Consider the following 21,186-nt stretch of genomic DNA (forward strand, 5'->3'; position numbering starts at 1 on the left):
CCTGAGGTTTTTTTATGCCTCCCATATAATTCTTTTAGTCACTTCCTTTTGTATTTATTGAAATGTCTCTGTTTCATAATAAAGTCTTATATACTTTTTTTAATTAAGTAGAATTTAAGATTATAGAACACTTCTGTCACTGCAGTGCAATGTGTAAGCATCTCCACCAGGTGACGCTAAATGCTCAGAGCTGGGGCGGTTTCCTGCAGTTAAATCATCCAACCACTGGATGGAAGCAAACAGAAATAAAATGCTAGTGAAAGAAATAACCGGAAATGATTTGACCGGATAAAATAAGGAAGGAAAAGCAGCGGGAGAAAAGAAGCGATGGTGAACTTGTGACGCGTCTCCTGTTTGTCGGCTAAAAGCTGCGTTTGTTTACCATTTGTGTTATTGGGGCTGTTGCATTAAATGGTAAGAGAAAAGCACAAATACGTTCCGCCTGTAGCCTGCTTGGGGCATGAAAGCGAGTCTGTAAAGCGCATCTGGAAGTGATCGACCACAGATGCCACACAAACCCAGGAAGTGCCGAGATTAAAGGGGTTTCGAATTGAAGTGCTGGATGTAGAACAAAGGCTTTGCGTCCTTCATGCACTGAAAGTAATAAACTCTGTAAGCACGTGGTCGTGTCACGTAGGCAAAGAAAAAAAGTTGATGAGTGATTGTGCACGTGCTGTGATTTCTGATCTGTGTACATCAGTATTTACGCTTATTTGAACAATGCTACAGTTACAGTTACTGGTCTATGCTTGAACGGAAAAAAATATTAATGCCACTTAATTTTCTTCATGTCCGAAGCTACAGATAAGATAAGATAAGCACTATTCAACTCCCGTGTATCACAGTGTGAAATACTCACCACTCACTTCATTAGCAGTGGGTGGGATCCCCTCGTATCATTGATTCAACAAGGTGCTGAAACATTCCTCAGAGATTTTGGTCCATAATGACGTGATGGCGTCACACAGTTGCCGCGTATCCATGATGCATCTCTCCTATTCTGCCACGTCCCAAAGGTGATCTGTTTGATTGAGATCTGGTGACTGTGGCAGCCGTTTGAGTACTGTGAACTCATTGACATGTTCAACTAACCAGTTTGAGATGAGTTGTATAGGTAGGCTCTCCTGTTTAAATTGGTGCTCAGTTGGGGCCCAAAGTGTACCGCAAAAGTATCCTGCACACCATTACACCACTACAAGGTGCCTAAATTCATAATTTATTGTCTTTTTGCCAAATTCTCAACCTACCATCCAAATGTCGCAGCAGAAATTGAGACTCATCAGATCAGGCAATGTTTTATAGTCTTCTATTAAATCATTTCAATGACCCGATGCAAATGGTGGTTGTAATGAGTGGTTATTTGAGCTACTATTGCCTTCCTCACAGCTATTTTAATCTCTGAGAACTGCCACTCACGTGATACTTTCTCTGTTTCTGATCTTTCTCTGTAAATTCTAAAGATGGCTTGTTAGGGCCATGGCTGGGCATGACTTGCTCTCTTTCCAGCCGTAGATGCTGCCCTTTCTCTGCTGTCCTTTCTATTCAACAATTAGGCGTTGAGTACTTAAGATCAGGGATCAGGTGAGCTCCAGTCCTGGAGAGCCTTTGTAGTGAGCTGAGTTGCGTATGGCTTAACTGCTTATGCCTGCTCTGTGGAGCAGAGGACATTTTTAACCATTTAACCTTTTTGATGTGCTCTTATGCATTAAATCTTTTGATGCATATAGTGACTTGTCTGTCTTCTTTAGTATAGTTATTAATTTAAAAAAAAACTTTATTTCATCTATATTTTTGCCTCCTTGTCTCTTTTTTGCCCCAACCTAGATACTTTTTGTTACTTCCCTGCATCCCCTCGACTTTTAGAGGAATGTAACATGGATTTGTGGGAAAATCCCAAACTTTCTTCCCTGTTCTGAGGTTGAATTTGACTGTATCTACATACCTAAATACACTGAGTTTCTACCATATCATTGGCTAATTAAATATTTGAGTTAAGGATCAGTCACACAAGTATACCCAGTGAAGTGGCCGGTGAGTTTATTTTGTCAGAGGTTGTCATCAGAGATTGTGGTTTTCAACACGTTATAACATATTATGTTACATATTACATGTTAAATTATGTTAAATGTTACAGTTTTATATACTAAAAAAGTAGCTGCAAAATTGAAACATTTATTCATTAGATATCTTAAACAGTCTTGAATATTTCCCATTGTACATTCTTCATCCACTGGATTATTGGAGAGACTTGAATGAGTCATTAAAATAAATGTGAGAATATCACATTTTTCTATAGCCACGTAAATTAAAAGGCAGCCAGGAATATGTTTAGCAGTGATTATGCAGGCATGTGCAGGACAATTAAGTGTTGCATTAGAGCCTGATAGATATATATCAAGTGAGCAATGTAATTGGCTAGTATTGGCTTAGAACAGATATATAAGCATTGATGCACATGTTATCGGTCATGCAGCAACTTGAAAACTTTTTGTTTTTAAAATAATGAGAAGGCAATGAATGCTTGTGGGAATGTAGACATGCTGTCATTGCCTATTTGACCAGCAGAGGGACCCTGACTCTGGTTCCAATACACTCCCTGCTGTCTGCAGCACATTTAGCAGAATAGCGTCACAGCTACAATTATTACCACTAGAAATGTTGGAGAATGGATGGATGTTGGAGCTGTTTACTTTTTTGAAAGTTTAATTTAGTCAAAAGGTTTTTGGTTGAGTTTGTTGGACATGTCACATATACTTTTATTAAAAGAGGTCTTCATCAACTTGTTTTGCCAGGAGTTGATTTAAATCAGTCATGGCTGAGGAATCAGGAGAGGAAATCCAGCTACTCAGAAGTCAGAAGCCAACGCTTATAGAAATCCTAAGTGCCGATCCTGACTTTGTACTCCAGCATGCAGATGCTCGCCGTCTGCTGCCTCTTCACGCCTACCAGCACGTGAAATCTTGCCGCACTCCTAGTGAAAAAGTGACAGAGCTTTTGGATCACGTCATACAGAGAGGTCCCGAAGCAGCAAAAGAACTACTGGAGCTTTTCAAGGATAACGCCTTGCAAGAAACCTTCCCAAGGCTTGACTTTATTAACAAACTGAAAGTCAACACACGGTCCTCGGGTAAGTTAAAATTAGCTCGTTTTCAGCAATCTTTTATTCCAGTTAGATTTATATTTCTGATCTATAAATATAAAGATTTTTTTTTCACTTCCAAGGGGGGAAAGAAACCTCAAAAAAAAGAAAACAAGCGCCTGAGATACCAGATGTCATTCCAAACAAAAGGATCTGCAACAATGGTGAGTGGCAATGCACTGAAATATATTCCACTGTCAAACTCTGTAAAACAGTCACATACTTTAACGGCCTCATCCCACAGGCTCTGGCATGGTGAGTGAGAAACAGCTGATGTCTGTGGCCCGTACCATCGGCAAATCTTGGAGGGCGATTGGCAGAGAAGCTCTGGAAATCTCATCTGTAAAACTGGAGCAAATCGAAGAGGACCATAATCTCCATGTGGAGCGAGTCTTTGCCATGCTGCGTCACTGGCGTAACTCACAGAGGGAAAAAGCCACACCCACTCAACTGCATTCGCTTCTCAGTCAGGGAGAGTGGATGTTGCCACCTGAAAGCATCGACTTCCTGTTGAAGACTGACTGATTACTTGCTTGGAGTATAAAGGAAATGTTTTTACTGACAAGTCAGATCATAAATATCAGGGCTTAAACAAGAACAAGATTTTATTGTTTACTACTCTGCATTTAGCACTACTCTACTTTATACTGTACATTTTTAAATGATGCATTAACAGTTATCGTAGGAAAGTCATAGAAGTTTTGCCTCATGAAATCTCTTACAAGAGTTGCTTTTATGTCTGTTTTCTGTTGTGGTATCTGTAGTATGATTTTTATTCACCTTTCATTTGAGAAGATAATGAAAAGCAAGCTGTACTTACTTCATTTGAACGGTATTTTCTTTTTATGTTGGGATTATTCATCTTAGGGATGAAGCTCAGCGGTCCACATGAAGCAGCAGAGAAAAGAACATTTTCAAAACTCTTTCATGGAAAACATCTGCAAAGGACAGAAGCAGGAGAACCTTAGTACCACTTGAAATAACTCTTTGTAATTGTTGTATTACTCGTTCAACTGCCATAAAATAAACAATATTTTATTTTTTATTTTTTAACCAGTGTTTAAGAATTGAGCCACTGCAAATGGGGCACAGGTGACTGGACAGAAAATGGTGTGAAATCGAGTTGAAGGCTGATAAACTGGTGTGTAAATGTTTGGGGGGTTTTTGGTATTTGAATTTAATCACCAGAGTAACCAGATCAGCAAGTTCAGCCACAGACGAAAGCATCACTGAATGTCCCAGAAACATAAGAGACTATATAAATCCTTTTTTTTTGTTGCTTTTTTACCCCTCAGCCGTAAAAGAATGATGGGGTAATGCTGTCACCCCACTGGTACGTGTTGATTACATCAGTTACATTTTTCTCAGTGCTGTTTTACCCATAGAACCAGATATTTTCTCATTTTGCACCAATCTCTGTAAACCCTGGTCGTGGTGGAAACTCCCAGTACAGCAGCAGATTCTGAAATACTCTGACCGGCCTGTCTAGCACCAACATCCATGTCATGCTCAAAGTCACTTAAATCATCTTTTGTCCTCCTGTTGTTCAATTTGAACTTTAACAGTTCACCTCGAACATGTCTTTGTCAGTGCGCCCCAGGGCAGCTGTGGCTACAATGTAGCTTGCTATCGCCAGTGTGTGAATGTGTGTGTGGATGGGTGAATGACTGAATTTTGGGGTCCTTAGGGACTGAGTAAAAGCGCTATACAACTACAGGCCATTTACCATTTGTGCATAAATGCATTGAGGTGCTGCCTTTTGATTGGCTGACATTTGCATTGACGAACAGTTGAACGGGTGTACCTATTGAGGTGGCTGATGACCGTACATTCATCCTTGACTAGCTGCAAACTTCTCCTAAACGTTAGCTGTTGCTGCTCATTAAAAAAGTAAATAAATAAAAATCACAGCTGGAAGAAGAAAAGAAGCCATCACTGGGAACAAAGCAATCCTAGGAGTTCTTTTCTGCAAAACTATGAAGGTTTTCTGTCTGAGCAATCTGGGAATCGCTTTGCTCCTGCATTGATGTTTCATAGAGTTTCTGTAGAGGCTGACTTGTGTCTTTTAAGATTCATTCACCTTCTCATGCATATCAGAGCAGATATACAGCCTCTATTGCATAACACTCCATAACTCATCACAGTAAAACGACTGCCTTTAACAATGTTCACCCACAAGCTAATCTGATGCTCTTTGTTGTGAACTGATGAGAATCATTTCATGAATCCACAAAAGTTTTATCCATTAAAGTGCTATACATGACTTATGACTTACTAAAGCATATTGACCTTCTAAAAATGAACTTTTGTGAGCCCATAAATCACAGTTGAGTGTATGTGTGTGCCCCATTGTCTTTTCTCAGCTCAGATAACATTAACTAGAAGTGTGGGACAAAGGTTGCCTCCCTCCCTCTCTTGCCACCTTACCTTTGCTTTGTAGCCATTTTCTGCAGTCTGGTTTCAGAGCAGCACAAACCCGTCTCCATTCTCAGGTTAGTAGTATGAAGTTTGCACCATGTGTCTGTTTCTTATCACACCTTTTGAATTTAAAAGTATTCATGTTTTTTTAAACAGCACATAAGAGATAATGGAACAAGCTAGTCTCCGTGACCTGAATGAGCCTCTCATTGATCATGCTGAAGGCCAGTTCTTCTTAAATGAAGCCTTCAAAATTATTATGGAGGAAGTGCTCTCCAATGGCACAGATGTCAAACAGAAGGTATCTTGTGAAGCACAAAATAGTTTCCCTGTCTGCGGTAGCTAACAAACTTCATAATCCACACTTTCCTCGTGCAGGTTTGTGAGTGGAAAGAGCCCGAGGAGCTGGCTCTGCTCCTGGATTTGGGGGTGAGAGAGACAGGAGAGCCACGGGACAAGCTCCTCCAGAGAGTAAGAGATGTTGCCAAGTACAGCGTCAAAACAAGTAAGTAGAAAAATGAGCTAAACAAACAGGCACTTGTCCGATCTTGAAGGGACTATTTCTTTTGTTAATTTCAGGTCACCCACATTTCTTTAATCAACAGTACGGTGGGGTGGACTATCATTCCTTGGCTGGAAGATTCCTCACTGAGGCTCTCAACACTAATCTGTAAGAAGGAGCAGATAAGATAAATATTGAGGGGATGGAAGGTTAAGCCTGTAAGAATATTGAACAATAAAATGTGTTAGGCACTGATCAAAGGAGATCAGAGTTTCTGCTTTGGTAGCAAACTGTAGAAATACTCTAGAAATAGGAATAAGCAGAAAGAATAACCTCCAACAGTGAGGTTATTTTAGGTATTTTGCATATTTGTAGTGTATCAGTGTTTAATAAACCGAATTTATTAGAAAGCATGTGCAAAAATATAAAGTCAAAGTGTTTCAAAAGGATGTTTGGGTGCACTGTTTGAGTGGTGCTTCTTGGCACCAATACTGATGACATATTTCACAATGTTGTGGGTTTTTTATATATTGGTTCGTAAGCAAGAAAGGTTTCCTGACTCATAGAGCAGCGCTGCAGAGATTTACAAACTGAAAGATAAAATGAAGACGAGGCTAATCCAGCAAATAACATGATCAGACGTTTTCTGTGACAACTGCAGCTTCACCTATGAGGCAGCCCCAGTCTTTGTGCTGATGGAGAACGAGGTCCTCAGGGGCCTACGTCAGCTGGTTGGTTGGACAGAGGGCGATGGGATTTTCTGTCCGGGGGGCTCAACCTCCAACATGTATGCCATGAACCTCGCACGCTATCAACGCTTCCCAGAGGTCAAAAGCCAGGGGGTGTGGGCTCTCCCACGGCTAAGCATCTTTACATCTCCAGAGGTGAGGGCGACTGTTCACCTGTTTGTCAAGGTGTATTGTTGATGCAATGGAAACTTCATCAGGTTTATTTCTAACTTCATGACACTGTTGAAACAGACATACTTGTGTTTTTTCAGAGCCATTACTCTGTAAAGAAAGGCGCTGCATTTCTGGGGATTGGTTTGGACAACGTCATCTTTGTGAAAGTGGACGACAGGTAATTGAACTTTTTTATTGTCATTGTACAGTTGCTTGCACAGAGAAAGTAGATAGCAAGACCACAAAGGTGCAAAAGTAAAGAAATATATAAAGAAGAATATAAAAACACTATATACACAATGTATTAGTTACATTATTCACTGTTGGGGGTGTATACATGGGCATCATAATAAGAACCCTGTAAAGCTGTTCTTTAGTCTGTATGTTTTGCACCTGATGGATCTGAACCACTTTCCAGAGGACAGGATGTTGAATTGGTGGTGGTTAGGACGAAGTTGGTCTTTATAATTGCCATGCCTCTAGAAAGACATCTAGAGGTGGCAATGGAGTCCAGGGAGGGGAGTGGACAGCCGATCACCTTCTCTGCAGTTCTGATGACCCTCTGGAGTCTCTTCAGTGTGCATCAGCACACTCTCAATTGTGGCTCGGTAGAAGGACACTAGTCTGCAGCCTGTTCCATCTCAGGACCCTCAAGAAATGGAGGCGCTGCTGGGCTTTCTTCACTAAGGCGGATGTGTTTGTAGTCCAAGAGTGTCTGGGGTGATGGTATTGAAAGCCGAGCGAAATCAATGAAGAGCATCCTCACTGAAGTCCCAGGATTCTCCAGGTGATGCAGAACAGAATGGAGGGCAGTGGAAATTATATCCTCGGTGGACCAAAGCTGGGTGGGAGGCAGTCCTTAATGAGCTATAGGACCAGCTTCTCTAAACACTTTGCAAACTCAGGTGTCAGTGCAATGGGTCTGTAATCATTGAGGCCACTGAGCATGGTGGACTTGGAGACTGGGACTTTTGTTTCAGATTTCAGGCAGTGAGGGACAGTGTAACAGGGAGAGGTTGAATAGTCTGGTGAACACAGGAGCCAGCTGGTCAGCGCAGACTTTGAGCACTCTCCCAGGTATTCTGTCAGGGCCAGCAGCTCTCCTCTGATTTACTGCTCTGAACAAACTGTGAACCTGGAGTTCTTGGAGGGTAAATGTGTGTGGGCTGTGATCAGAGGCTATGGGCAGGGCGGTGTGCATGGTAGGGGTGTCTACAGTTCTCTGGAAGTGGGCAAATAAGTTATTTAGTTCTTCTGCTAATGAGATGTCCATGTTATCTGCATTTGTCCCACTGCCTTTGTAATTGGTGAAGTGTTTCAGGCCCTCCCATACCTTTCTGGGGTCATTATCTGAGAGCTGATCTGACAGTCTACTCGAATAGTCCAGTTTTGCTGCTCTGATGCCTTTTTTAAGGTCTGCTTTTGCTCTTCTGTACATATTCTGGTCCCCAGATTTGTATGCAGAGTTACGTGCCTTTAACAATGCCTGAACCTTACTCGACATCCAGGGTTTTTGGTTGGGGTAGACGCGGAACTGCTTTTCCGTGGTTACAGTGTCAATGCAATACATGATGTAACCCAGCACTGCAGCTGTGTGAGTCTCTAGGTCGTCATGTTCAAAGACACTCCACTCTGTGAGGGCAAAACAGTCCTGCAGCTGAGCCAGAGCTTCCGCAGAAATGGTGCTAATAGTTCTGATTGTGGGCTTTGTCCTTTTACTGAGTGGTGTGTATAAGGGGACAACAAGCAGAGAGAGGTGGTCGGACATGCTCAGGTGTGGGAGGGGAACAGATCTGTAAGCCTGGTTGATATTTGAGTAAACATGTGTGTTATTCCCTCTCATAGGGCATGTCACATGTTGAACAAATGCAGGCAGCACGGTTGTTAAGCACACTTTGTTGAAATCCCCTGCGATGATGTGTACTCCCTCTGGATATCTCCGTTGCTGTTCAGAGATCGAGTTTTGCAGGTGGGCCAGGGCTGAGCTAACATTAGCGTTTGGAGGTATGTAGACTGCTGTGATTAGCACTACAGGCAGTTCTCTAGGCAAGTAAAAGGGTCTGCACACGACAGACATCGTCTCTATGTCCGGGGAGCAGACTGTGGTGATTATCTTGGTGTTTGTGCACCAGTTGTTATGCGTGTAAATGCACAAACCTCCACCTCTGCTTTCACCTGCTGTAGCCTTTCCGTCGCTGCGGTGCATTGTGCGGCCCGCTAGTTGCATCGAGGCGTCGGGAATTTCCTCTTGTGGCCGCGTCTCTGTGACGACCAAGGCACAACAGTCGCGGACGAGTGGCTGTGCGGGGAGAAGTGGGTTCACTTCGTCTGTTTTGTTGACGATCGAGCGTGCGTTGGTCAGGAAGATGCTTGGAAGCGGTGGTTTAAAAGGCTGCTTCTTTAGCCTGGCTCGCACGCCTGACCGGCAGCCCCGCTTTTTTTTGCGTCCTGTCCGCCGCCTGGGTTGCTTGGCAGAGCCCATAACAATCCACGGAGCGCCCGGTGTTCTCGCTATCTCCGGGGGGATGTTGTTGATCCTCTGATAATCACTGGTAACGGGGATCTGGCTGTTATAGCCGATGTTGCATAATTCCAGATGACTGTAGGTAAGTTTTGCTTTGCAGAAAGAAAAACGCCTAATTGGAGAGGCTGAAGCTGCTGCGTCCGTGTGCGCTGCCATCTTGGATGCTTTGGATGACTTGTTAGTTATCAGTTGCCTGCTGAAAGAATATTGAGCATTAAAGAAATTGAATTTTCTTCTGTCCTTAATTTATACAATTGCAAAACGAATGCTCATAAAACTCAACTTGCAGATGTTATATGACCTTTTCTATAGACTCAATAATTATTCAAAATACAGTCCCGATAAAAAGTTTAAGAACACTAGAAAAATGGCCAAAAAAATCATATTTTGCAAGGTTCCAAGTAGAGCTTCAAAATGCAACAAGAAGAAATGGGAGTGAGACAAAGCAATTTCAAAATATTAAAAAAACACGCTTAAAATGAAACAGGCCGTTTTCAGGCACAACAGAGTTGCCATTTTTCAAGTGATCTTAAACTTTTGATTGGGGCTGTAAATAATAGATTCATGTTCTGTATTGAAATAATTGTTACACCTTGATCTATTGTAACCTGGAGTTGTGACAAGTAAAAATAATACCTTTCATCTAATTAAATGCTGTCTCTTGTGCTGCAGAGGTCGTCTGATTCCAGAGGATCTGGATGAAAAAATAGAGCTGTCCAAATCTCAGGTAGATTTGCTGATGTTTAGCTAGTTTTCATCAAATGTAACATGTAGCTTTTAATCATCATCTCCTGACTCTAATTGTATTTTTGTGTGTTTTACATTAGGGTGCAGTGCCATTTCTTGTAAGCTGTATGTCAGGGACCACAGTGCAGGGTGTGTTTGACCCGCTGGATCACATAGCTGATATTTGTGATAAACACAAGCTGTGGATGCATGTAGATGTGAGTGCACTTGTGGAAGACTGATGTGTGTTGACGAGACTTGATTTTGTGAACCTTGTGAGAATCTTTTATCTTTTTTTTGTCAGGCTTGCTGGGGAGGGAGCGTGCTTTTTTCTAAGAAACACAGACATCTGATGAAAGGAGTTGACAGGTATTAAAATGTACATGAGTGGAGATACAGTGTAAGGCTGTGATGTTGATTAGAGTTTGTTTCTGTGTATAACAAGAGCAAATTCAGTAGCATGGAATCCCCACAAGATGCTGGTGGCTGGCCTGCAGTGTTCTGCTTTACTCCTGAAGGACACCACGGTTTGGCTTCACAATTTAAAGGCTGCAGAATTAATAATCATAAAGTTTGGGTTTGTACGTTTTTTGACAATCATTGACTTTGTTCCAGAATTTGTTGAAGCAGTGCCACAGTGCCAATGCCACATACCTCTTCCAGCAAGATAAGTTCTACGATGTGAACCTGGACATTGGGGATAAGTCTGTGCAGTGCAGCCGCAAGGTGGACTGTCTGAAGCTGTGGTTGATGTGGAAAGCTGTTGGCTCCATGGGCTTAGAAGAGCGTGTAGACAAGGCTTTTATTCATGCAAGGTAAATAAAGGATGTGTCACAGGGCGAGCTTCAAGTAAAGTCGTAAAGTCAGATTTGTCTCATTCTAACAGAAGATCAGCCTTACACATCCAGTTAAGACCCCTTGAAACCAGTTGTCTTTCTCTTGGTTTTCACTAACTAATAAATTATGTCTAATATGTTAGAAATATGATTTTTTTTTTTTTAAATATGGTTACTTTTTGGGTTTTTTGCTCATTTTTTCTCTTGCAGATATCTGGTGGAGCAGATGAAGAAAAGAGAGGGGTTCCAGCTTTTGAGCATGGTAATTTCATACATTTTTCATAAAGCATACCTGAGTTTTTTACCTGCAAAATGTCATTACCATGCTTGCATTTGTCTCTGCGGACAGCCAGAGTTTGTGAATGTCTGCTTCTGGTTCATACCACCGAGTTTGAGAGGGAAGGAAGGAACTGAAGATTACCAGGAGAAACTGGCAAAAGTAAGTTTGTCTGTTGCTGAATAAGAATAAGCCGCCACATTTGAGATATTTTATTCCTTCCGCTGCACACATATTGACATGTACTTAGATGTGGCATCTTCATTTTTTGTAGTGTGCCCATTATCTGAAATGTACAGTTAATTCTGTGTATTGTTTTCTTGCTAAAAGGTAGCTCCTGTCATCAAGGAACGTATGATGAAGCAAGGCACTATGATGGTCGGCTACCAGCCTTTGGGAAACAAGGTCAACTTTTTCCGTGTGACTGTATTCTCTCCCCTACTGTCCCAGAAAGACATGGACTTCTTCCTTGATGAAATTGAAAGACTTGGAAAGGACCTGTGACAAAGCCCATAAGTGAACACCTTGCCCTTCAGAAAATTTGATTGTGCGTTTAATGCTGGTCATTGTACGGTAATTTTACAAATAACAACAAACAAGTCAAATTGTGTTCATTTCAATATCTGATTTCCTAGATTCCAACAGCTGTTAAATAAATAAATAAAGGTTACTTGGTATTACAAACTTTATATCACCATGTTCTTTATTGTAAACGAGTTTAAAACATTTTTGGAGAATGCCTACCCTTTACATTTTATACCTAACTAATTACTGATTTATTTATTTTTTATTGATTCCAAGAAAAGTGATTGGGGGCTTTTGTTTTGTTTTTTGTTTTTACTCAGAAAAACAGTTCAGGGTCACAATGTCTTTCTGTAAGTGTAATGTACAACAAACAATAAAACAAATCGTCACCTCTGAGAACCTGCGTTTGGTCTTGTAATGGATTAATTATTCAATTATTTGGTTAGGTTTAAGCAAAAAATACTTTCTTTGTGTAGAAATAGTATTCTCAGTCAAAATGTAATATTTATAAAGTCTGCCAGACACAAAGCCTTTAAACAAAACTTCTGCAGCACACCTTACAGTTATGGCCGCAAATCTGGGTCACTCCGCTTCGGTCACGTGTCTTGGCGTACGACCAATCAGGACTCTCCCCGGGGAGCACTTCCGGTGGTGTTTCCTGTCAGTGTTTGTAAACTGAAAAAAAATTGGAAGTGCGACAAGAAATATTAATCCTCAGCACTGTGAAAAGCGAAAGGTAAGCGGTCGAGTGTGCAGCACGTCGCTCGCGGCTCTGTACACGTTTTATTTCTGGTGCCCGTGTGTTTGGAGCAGTTGTAGCTCGCGAGGGCGGCGTTATTTTGAGGTCGGCGCGGAGCCTGCACGCCCTGCCTGTTGTTGTGCTGTCCGGGGCGGGGGGTGGGGTGGGCGCTCACTCACACAAGAGTTGTCCCAAAATCCAACTCCGGGCTGGCTAGCTGCTTTCTGCTTTCGGTTCATTCAGCGGGGACTCTCAGCGTGCGGCACACTTTCATACAGACCCCCGCGGAAATACACAAAGCTGTCTGTCCCGTGACCCCAGCGGAAAAATAAACCTCTTACTTTCTCTCCCCCCCCAAAAAGCTGGGATACGTTGCTAGCTAACTGCTGCTAACTGTTTGATCTTTGTAAGATCGATCAGAGAATAAACCCACCAGCTTACAAATGAATCGCAAAACAAAGCGTTTTCCAATAATAGATGTGGTTGAATCAATTAAAATAAAAATCTCTGCCCGTATTATGGAGTTTTCTGTATGGGTGGGTTTGAGTCGTCGGAAGAGCCCCCTTCACATTACCATAATAGATCATGCAGTAATCGTGCCATTTATTGTGCATGTTTGTATGCATTCATCATTTAAGTACTTCTAGCACCAGCTTTTGACCTGACTGGGAAGCTGCTGTATGTATTTTATTATCTAATACACGAGTATTAAATGCAGGTAGAACAGACAAGAAAGGAGGGTAAGAGAGCAGGACAGCACACAGGGTTCAAGGCAGACTGGAACCTAAGCCACTGCATATACATATACCCCCCCAAACCCAATGAGCTATACCGACCTCCTAGTAGCTTGGTTTTTACAGTATTTATGGCCTTTACATGTATGACAGAAGCAGCGTCATTCATAGCCTTTGTAATCAGTAATGCATATACTATTATATATTGGACGTATATTTATTAGTCTCAGACTTAGCCATTCTTGTATTTTGCTTGTTTTACATTATTGTAGTTTTGCACAACTCTGTTGCTTGTGAAGCTCGCACACAAGAATTTCACTCACATGTACCAGACCACCGGAACAGCACATGTGACAAGAAAAGAAAAGTGATTTGATTTAATAGCCACATTTGTGTGTAGGGTTTTCAAGACTAATACTTATATTTTGTTATTTTAAAATTCATTTTAAAACATCCGCTGATATTAATTCTCACAAACACACAAAACATAATCAGATTTAAACATATTTTGATAAATGTAATTATTTAAAAATCCACACTGATTTAACATGTTTGTAATGTGATTTCTAATTTTCTCTTTCATGTGCATGAAAAAGACTTTCAAACAAATTCCTGCTGAAAACCAAGCTTCATTTAGGATGTTTTTTTTATTACTGCAGCTGTATGAGGTAGATACAGGTGTGTGTTTCATTACACTTGGACTAAAGTGCATTGCAAACCATTTAAAAAGAAGCATCATTTCTATATTCAACTACTGGCTATTGTCATTGAAGGATTTGTTTGGTTAATGAATTATTTACACAGTTGCATTGTGCATAACGAGCTTTTTCCTCATCTCCATCATTTTTCTCATTTTACCTTTTATTGTTGTGTTTTCTGTCAGCCATGTACCGAGCAACTGGTGCTTTCCTGTCTGATAGACAGCACGTATTAAAGCTGCACATACATTTTTAGTCATATATGCATATGCCTTTATTTTCAGACTTTTGCCCCTGATGATTTTGGAGGGTGTAGTCTCATCTGTCACCCCTCATCCCGAGTGAAGCCCCTCTGTCCCCACAAACACACACGCATTCAAAGCACGGCGATGACACACCATTCCAGCAATTCTGTTCGAGACCATATGAAATGGGTCAGTGGAAGTCTCTTCATCTCAAGATCACGATCATGGTTTTATCGTATGCATGTATCCGTTACTCCCATTGTTCAGTCCCCCTCTCCTTCCTTCTGATGCCTCGCTGCGTGAGGAGTCCTGCAATCTCCTCTTTTTCAAAACGACATTTTGCTTGTATTGTCAGGCTGGGTTGCTGGGCTGCGAGGCAGTGCTGTCCAGCATGGCCCTAATGCAAGCCAACAACATCCCAGGCCAAAAGAAGATGATGTCACCCTTGGGTCAGGGGCAAAGGACCAGTCCTGAAAGCCACCAAACCCACTCGCAGCATAGCCAGAACCACCACAGCCACCAGGTGCACCATGGACAGCCACATCACAGCCACATGGGCCATCCATCAACTGGGAGCTGCCCACCCCTGGTGAGAGATGCGTCTTTATTTTGCATGGAGAAATAACTCACTTTAAGTCTGCTGATGTTATTTCACAGTTTTGCTTTTATAAGCCAATTTAAGTCGTTGGTTGACAAATGTACACAGGTTGCAAAGCAGCATTTAACAGAAGCCTGTTGTCACATTTTTTCATCTTTCAAAAGCTCATCCGGAAAGATGGAGATTATCATACATCAAGGATAATTGAGGGAAAGGGCATGCAGGCAAACCAGAATATGCAGCCCAAGAAGAAACACAAAAAATCCGGTTTAGCCAACAAAGTAAAAGTGGAGGTAAAGAAAGGTTAAAATTATACTGAAATTAGAAAGTGAACAGACTGTTGCTCTTAAGTTAATTTCATCTAATTGTCTTCACGTTTATAGCATTTAGTTCCATCAGTTGATATGGATGACGACAGCTCATTGAAAGTCCAGAAGAACTTCATCTGTGATCATTGCTATGGAGCTTTCCGGAGCAGCTACCACCTTAAGAGGCATATTCTTACACACACAGGTGAGAACTTACCCTCTGCTCAGAATAAGCTTAAAAACACCCACCAACTTCCTTTATTTTTAGTATTTGCTCCTTAACCTGTTTTGATGCATTTTCAGAGGTTGGTTGACAAGTTTGTAAAATGTGTCTTTTCCACGTTTCTTCTTCTAAGTTTGTATGTTGATCTGAGTTCTGCATTGGTCCTAATTTGTAACTCGATTATAAGACTCTTACTAAAGTAATGTGCAAAAAATCTTGCCATCGTCTTCTTTATAATTTGCTTCTGAGGAGCCACGTTTTGTTATAATCTTTTACAATGGGCTATAGAAGGCGGAGCAGTAGTTCTCCAGTCTTTCCAAGTTTTTCTTTGGACATCGATGCTTTTTCACTCATTTTCAGTATAGTCCTCATAGTTGATTTTCAGAGGGGTGGGGTTTCTTTCCTTTGTTAAGCCACATAACACTGAGTATGAATCATTAAAGCATGAAAAGGGCATCTAGCTCAAGAATAAACCCCTGTCATGTCTACACATAACAGACAGCTTAGGAAAGAACCAATTTAAATAGTGTCTTTAAAATCATGTCATTTGTTCCCATTTCTTCAGTTGAATCTATTAAAAAAGGCCAGTAATGACACAGCTTGACAAGCGTAAAACAGTATTTAGACCAAACAGGTCTTTCCCAAAAAAGTCTATTTACTGAAAAAAATGAGGAAACTGAAAAAGTGGAAAACAAAAGATGGTAGTCCTAAAAATCTATCTGTAGCATACGAACAGTGTTTGAAAGTCATTTCATGAAGAAAATGGAAGACAAATCCAGCAAAGACCTGACACAGGACCCGGCAGATGCATCTGAACCTTCTCTGAACTGTTTGCTGAACAAGAAGTGAAATTGGTGGAAGGCTGGGTGTCGAGATTAGATTCCCAGGAGGGCGAATGGAGAGAAAATGCTGTGATATGTCAAATCAAACAAGAACTACACTGAAAATCAGAGGCAACAGGACTTATGGAATAGTTAATCCATATTTGAAATTGTTGTTTCAAATTGTCATCAGAATGTACAGAGTAGGTCACAGAGAGGTCAGCAGAGTGTCTGAAGCTATCTTTAACACACAGTGGAGGCTCTGTCATGGTTTGGGGCTGCGTTTCAGTCACTGCTGTTGCAGATCTCCTTAAAATTGATGGAATTTTGAAAGCAGAGAAGTAACATCAGATTTTGATCCACCATACAGTACCATCTTAAAATTATCTCATTGGTAGTGGCTTCAATAGTCCCAAACTGACAGCAAATGCAGTAAAAGCACAAAAAACGCACAATGCAACACTGTCAGTCTCGGATTGGCCTCAACATTACTGACGCAGTGTGGATCATGTTGACAGCAAACGGAACAAAAAGCAGCCAACATCTAAAGCAGAGCTTTGTGTGTCCTTGCAGAAGAAGACTGCATAAAGAAATGACAAGAGTGCTTGTCTAAGAGAGTTCAGTTGAAAAAAGCTGGTCATATCTAATATCAGTTATTAAGCTCATTAGAATTGCCGAAAGTGTGTTTTTGCCTTTTATGTTTTTGTTTGCACCCCTTTTCTCATCAAAGAGGTGTCTCCAGACTTTAACGCAGTAATTTAGATTTAGATGTCTTTTGTGAAATCAGCGATGATTAAATTCATTTTCCCCGTGTGTGGGTTTTGTTTTGTTTTCCAGGGGAAAAGCCATTTGCGTGTGATGCTTGTGATATGCGGTTCATTCAGCGTTACCACCTGGACAGGCACAAGAGGGTGCACAGCGGAGAAAAGCCTTATCAGTGCGATCGCTGCCATCAGGTTATTCATACTTTTTTTTTTTCACTAATATACTTGGTGTACTTGAACAGATCCTGCATTAAGAGATTTTCAGCTTGTCTCAATCACTCCAACAACAGTGGATTGCAGATGTATTGGTGGACATGGCACTGCATGTGCCCGCTGTGTTGAAACAAAAACGAACACAGAAAAACAATTTAGAAATATTTTAGTTTTAAGCTGGAAAAACAAAAATTACCAAGGGAGGGGGCCTAAAGGAAGCAATCAAACAATGTTTAGGGTGCATAATCTGTAATGTGGGCAGTGCAAGTGAAAAACTAGCCATATGCTGCTAATTTATCTATCTTTGCTCCTCTTTATATTTAAAATCGGTTGTGCATGGAAATTAGAGCAGGACGATATGACCAAAAATATTTATCACGATATACATTTGAAAATTTCCGATAACGATGTAACTGACTATATAATTGACACGAGACAAAATACTTTACAACTCCACAACTTTATTCGTGCAAAAAAAAAAAAAAATCAATGTATTTTCACTGAAACAAGCAGCTGTTTATCTGCATTAAAGTTATATAAAATTGTAACAGTGCAAACTCCTCGCTGACAGTTTAACCAAAAGGCATTTCCAGTGGAAAGTGGCCGACATATCCTCAGCATAACCATGTATAATATCCACAAAACTTAAAAAGAGGTTATACACACACAGTACGGTAATATTATGTTGAAGCACAGTACGTATCACTCCGCGAGGCTCCTGCCTATTATTGCCGTAATGCCCATCAAGCTGTGCGGGTTCGTAGCTTAGCAAAGTCGTACTAAAACATTTGACAGATTTTCCAGAGCCGTGCACATAAAATCGTTTCGAGGTCAGTAAACACAACCAGAGTTCATACATAAGGCACACGGGATTATAAGGGGCACTGTCGACTTTCAGAAAAATCAAAGGATTGATTTTAAGTGCGCCGTATTTTCCAAACAACACGGTAACAACGACGACCCGCTAGCATGCGCTACCAAAAATAGTGCTTTGTTGTGTATCTGACGGACGAAAGCTAAACCAGTCCCACACCACTGAAGCTGCAGCATTTTTACAAACCAGTTCTGGTTCGTCCGTTTCATTCAACGATCCACTTTCGCCCTTCTCATTCTCTGTCGCCGCCATGCTTTTTCCGCCATGTGTGTATGAAAACAAAGGCACTGCGCATGCGCGTTTTACCCATATTCTATCGCGATATTTCATTTTCTTATCGATGCCCGACATTTTACCGGTATTACCGTGAACGGTATGATATGGCCCAGCCCTAATGGAAATTGAGATTTTCTACAGCACTTGGCATCGACCAGACAGTGTAAGCTTTTCAAGGCATTCGATTCTAAATTCTGATCAGAATCTCAGCCAGTTTCTGTGTGCAGATCTCTACTTGAACCACTTTAGCAACTGTTTTACAAGTGAAGTATTTACCAAGTGGAATTCTTATGGAGGTACACCAATAAATGAGCAACAGAAAAATGACAGACACAACCCAAATAAAACAGCTGGAAATGTACTACCCAACCCTAATTCAAATGCTACTTTGGCTGAAGCCCACATGTTTGTTTGCATTGCTTCAGAACTTCTCACGGACAGACAGGCTTCTGAGACACCGACGGCTGTGTACAGTTGGGATGAGCAAAGAGGAAAGCCAGTACTCCCAGGACTCATCTACCCATCCGGCCTCATGGAGCCCCCTACATCCTTCGAGCAACCGTCTGACTGTCTGACCCTCAACTTCCACATAGAGACCCAACATCAGTCTGCAGCTCAGTAACATCACACCTTGGAGTGGTGACCTGAAAATAGCCCAACTTTTCCACAGCCAACCTTTAGTTTGCTCTCACCAGCTCATAGTGGATTTTTATGGTTTTTTAACCTACTGTCACTTTAGAATCCAGGAAGAAGGCGATTGGGGAACGGACTCATTTGCAGTCACGGACATCGTATTGCGGCAATAAATGGAGATTACACAAAATTTGTGACTGCATGGACAGTCAGCACCTTCCGTGCTTTCAGCCTGCAGTCAACCCCAACTCTGCCTGTTAATTCAAACGAACGGTTCGCTAATGTAGACAGACAGAAAACCATGAAGCATTAAAACGTCCTATTTGTTTTGTGTTTCTTTTGTTACTAATTATGTACCGGCTGCAGCTTATAAGCAAAAGGTCACAGCAGGCTTTCTGTGTGCTGCCTCGAGGAAGTGATTAGTCAGTGAAATACTGTAGGTCGCTAACACACGTGAAGCTAAATTTAATGACCTTTTTGATGCCGCTGATCTAAATGTTAAAGATTGTTGGAGAGGAAAAAAACCATCAAATTAGTCAAACATTTTTACTTTATGTGCCGTATTCTTTCTGTGCACAAGTCTTAAATTAATCAAAATATTTTAATCTGCTGTTCATGCTGCTGTACATCTGGAAAAATAACTACACGTCCCTACTGGTAACCAAAACAAACACTAAAGCTGAATTGGATAGATGGTATCTGTACCATGGCAAACACATTTAGAGTTCTACCTTGTTTTAAAGGCATATGGCCCTAATTGTAAGACCTACACTGGCTAACAGCTGACAGATTTTTTTGAAGCTGATGTTTACTGGATGTAGGGATGACCCGTGTGTGGCAAAGAATGAGGTTTTTCTTGACGTGCTTCTGTAAAATGACCTGCCGTATGAATGCATTGTGGTTACGCTCCCTTCCTAGAAACCGCTGTCTTGCCTTTTCCTGTTCAGTGATCAGAGATTGTTCTCACTTTAAGACTTTTATTCCCTTCATTGTATTTTGGTAAATCCTTAGGTTTACTCTTACTTAAATATCTATGAAATATTGTCAGAATCATGCTCGTAATATTTTTTAAATGCAGCTGGATCAACGCTCGAGGCTTTTCACACGAGTGCACTGGGGACCTTTTCTTCAGCACTTGTGTGAATGGCCCAGGTCAACCAGGTCATAATATAAATTGGCTCTATACAGATTCTCACTGCTGAATTGTGTGTTTGCCTGACTGAGTGTGATCTAAATGCAGTTCCATGTCATTTAACACTGAGCATCTTCAGTGAAGATGACAAGTCGTACTTTGTTGTGGAACTTTGAGGGTCGTTTGTATGTTGATTACTGGCAATATGAAACTTCAGGCCTGTATATTGTGAAGTCACTGGACTGCAGATGTTAGTTCAGTTGTAGATGACTATTATTTAGACGAAAGGTTTTTTTAATAATAGACAGGTAGATCTGTTTCTGTCAGACTTTTAGATATGTGAGAAGAGTTTGGGCCCATTGCTGACTGTCTACTGTTTATGAAGTTAATATATATATATATATATAAATTGTTTTAGGGCTAGAAAATAGCATGTATGGGACCTAAACTCCAAAGGCAAATCAAAGTTTTGATGATGTTTTAACCTTTAGTCTGATCATTGTTATTCTTTATTATAGCTCAATAGGCCATGGTGACTCAGCACGAAGCTTGCTTTTAGGACAAAAGTTTGAAAATGTCACACTTGCCCTTTTAGTGCAGCAGCTGTGATTAGTTAGGATATTTAGTTTTCATTTGCATGTATTTGTTGGAGGATCTTTTGTTCATTTGTTTGGAAAATAATATTTTTTTGTTTATCTGTTTTTATTTTATCAGCCCCTATATTTTGTTATGCCAGGAGTGACATCGAGTCAGTTTCACACTGTAGTGAATGGAGTTTTGGGCCCAAAGTAAAAATAAAGTTGTTTCTTTTTAAACGGGTGGTATTGGTCATATATTTACAGCAAAGGTTCAGAATCAGAATACTTTATTCATCCCGGGGGAAATTAGGGCTCGTGGGCGATTTTCTAATAACAGTTTTGAAGGATAGTCTGTAAAGTCTGCTACGTTCATTTGTGTAAGTAATGCAGCAGTTATGTCAGCAGGTGGCAGCCATGACCATGTGAGCGTTTCCTCCCAGCCTGTTCATGGAAATGGAAACAAACCTCAGCACAGTGCTCTGTGTGTTGTTTCAAAGAATG

General features: G+C 41.0%; 3 protein-coding genes across 10 annotated transcripts; all 3 read left to right on the forward strand.

The window, feature by feature from the left end:
• The first annotated feature begins 265 nt into the window (after positions 1–265).
• LOC102212058 (uncharacterized) lies at positions 266–4,163 on the forward strand. The gene is made up of 4 exons (XM_005732533.1): positions 266–414; positions 2,793–3,127; positions 3,223–3,303; positions 3,384–4,163. Exons 2-4 carry the CDS (start codon positions 2,812–2,814, stop codon positions 3,662–3,664), a joined length of 678 nt encoding a protein of 225 aa, XP_005732590.1. The 5' UTR covers positions 266–414; positions 2,793–2,811; the 3' UTR covers positions 3,665–4,163.
• Positions 4,164–7,144: 2,981 nt separating this feature from the next.
• csad (cysteine sulfinic acid decarboxylase) lies at positions 7,145–12,239 on the forward strand. 7 transcript variants are annotated; one of them, XM_005732534.2, is made up of 9 exons: positions 7,145–8,735; positions 10,158–10,212; positions 10,313–10,429; positions 10,516–10,580; positions 10,657–10,738; positions 10,827–11,026; positions 11,258–11,309; positions 11,397–11,486; positions 11,655–12,239. In XM_005732534.2, exons 1-9 carry the CDS (start codon positions 8,641–8,643, stop codon positions 11,826–11,828), a joined length of 930 nt encoding a protein of 309 aa, XP_005732591.1. In that variant the 5' UTR covers positions 7,145–8,640; the 3' UTR covers positions 11,829–12,239. The 7 variants fall into 7 exon arrangements, with proteins under 7 accessions (XP_005732591.1, XP_005732593.1, XP_005732595.1 ...); XM_005732536.1 differs by having other exon boundaries at positions 7,145–8,375; XM_005732538.1 differs by having other exon boundaries at positions 8,623–8,686.
• Positions 12,240–12,477: 238 nt separating this feature from the next.
• znf740b (zinc finger protein 740b) lies at positions 12,478–20,778 on the forward strand. 2 transcript variants are annotated; one of them, XM_005732541.1, is made up of 7 exons: positions 12,478–12,585; positions 14,305–14,454; positions 14,621–14,854; positions 15,028–15,156; positions 15,247–15,376; positions 17,053–17,171; positions 18,768–20,778. In XM_005732541.1, the coding sequence occupies exons 2-7, from the start codon at positions 14,410–14,412 to the stop codon at positions 18,915–18,917; spliced, it is 807 nt and encodes a 268-aa protein (XP_005732598.1). In that variant the 5' UTR covers positions 12,478–12,585; positions 14,305–14,409; the 3' UTR covers positions 18,918–20,778. The 2 variants fall into 2 exon arrangements, with proteins under 2 accessions (XP_005732598.1, XP_005732599.1); XM_005732542.1 differs by lacking the exon at positions 14,305–14,454.
• Positions 20,779–21,186: the final 408 nt, after the last annotated feature.

Source organism: Pundamilia nyererei, unplaced genomic scaffold, assembly GCF_000239375.1.
Source record: "Pundamilia nyererei isolate P.nyererei 1_Seehausen unplaced genomic scaffold, PunNye1.0 scaffold00047, whole genome shotgun sequence".
Classification (NCBI taxonomy): Eukaryota; Metazoa; Chordata; class Actinopteri; order Cichliformes; family Cichlidae; genus Pundamilia; species Pundamilia nyererei.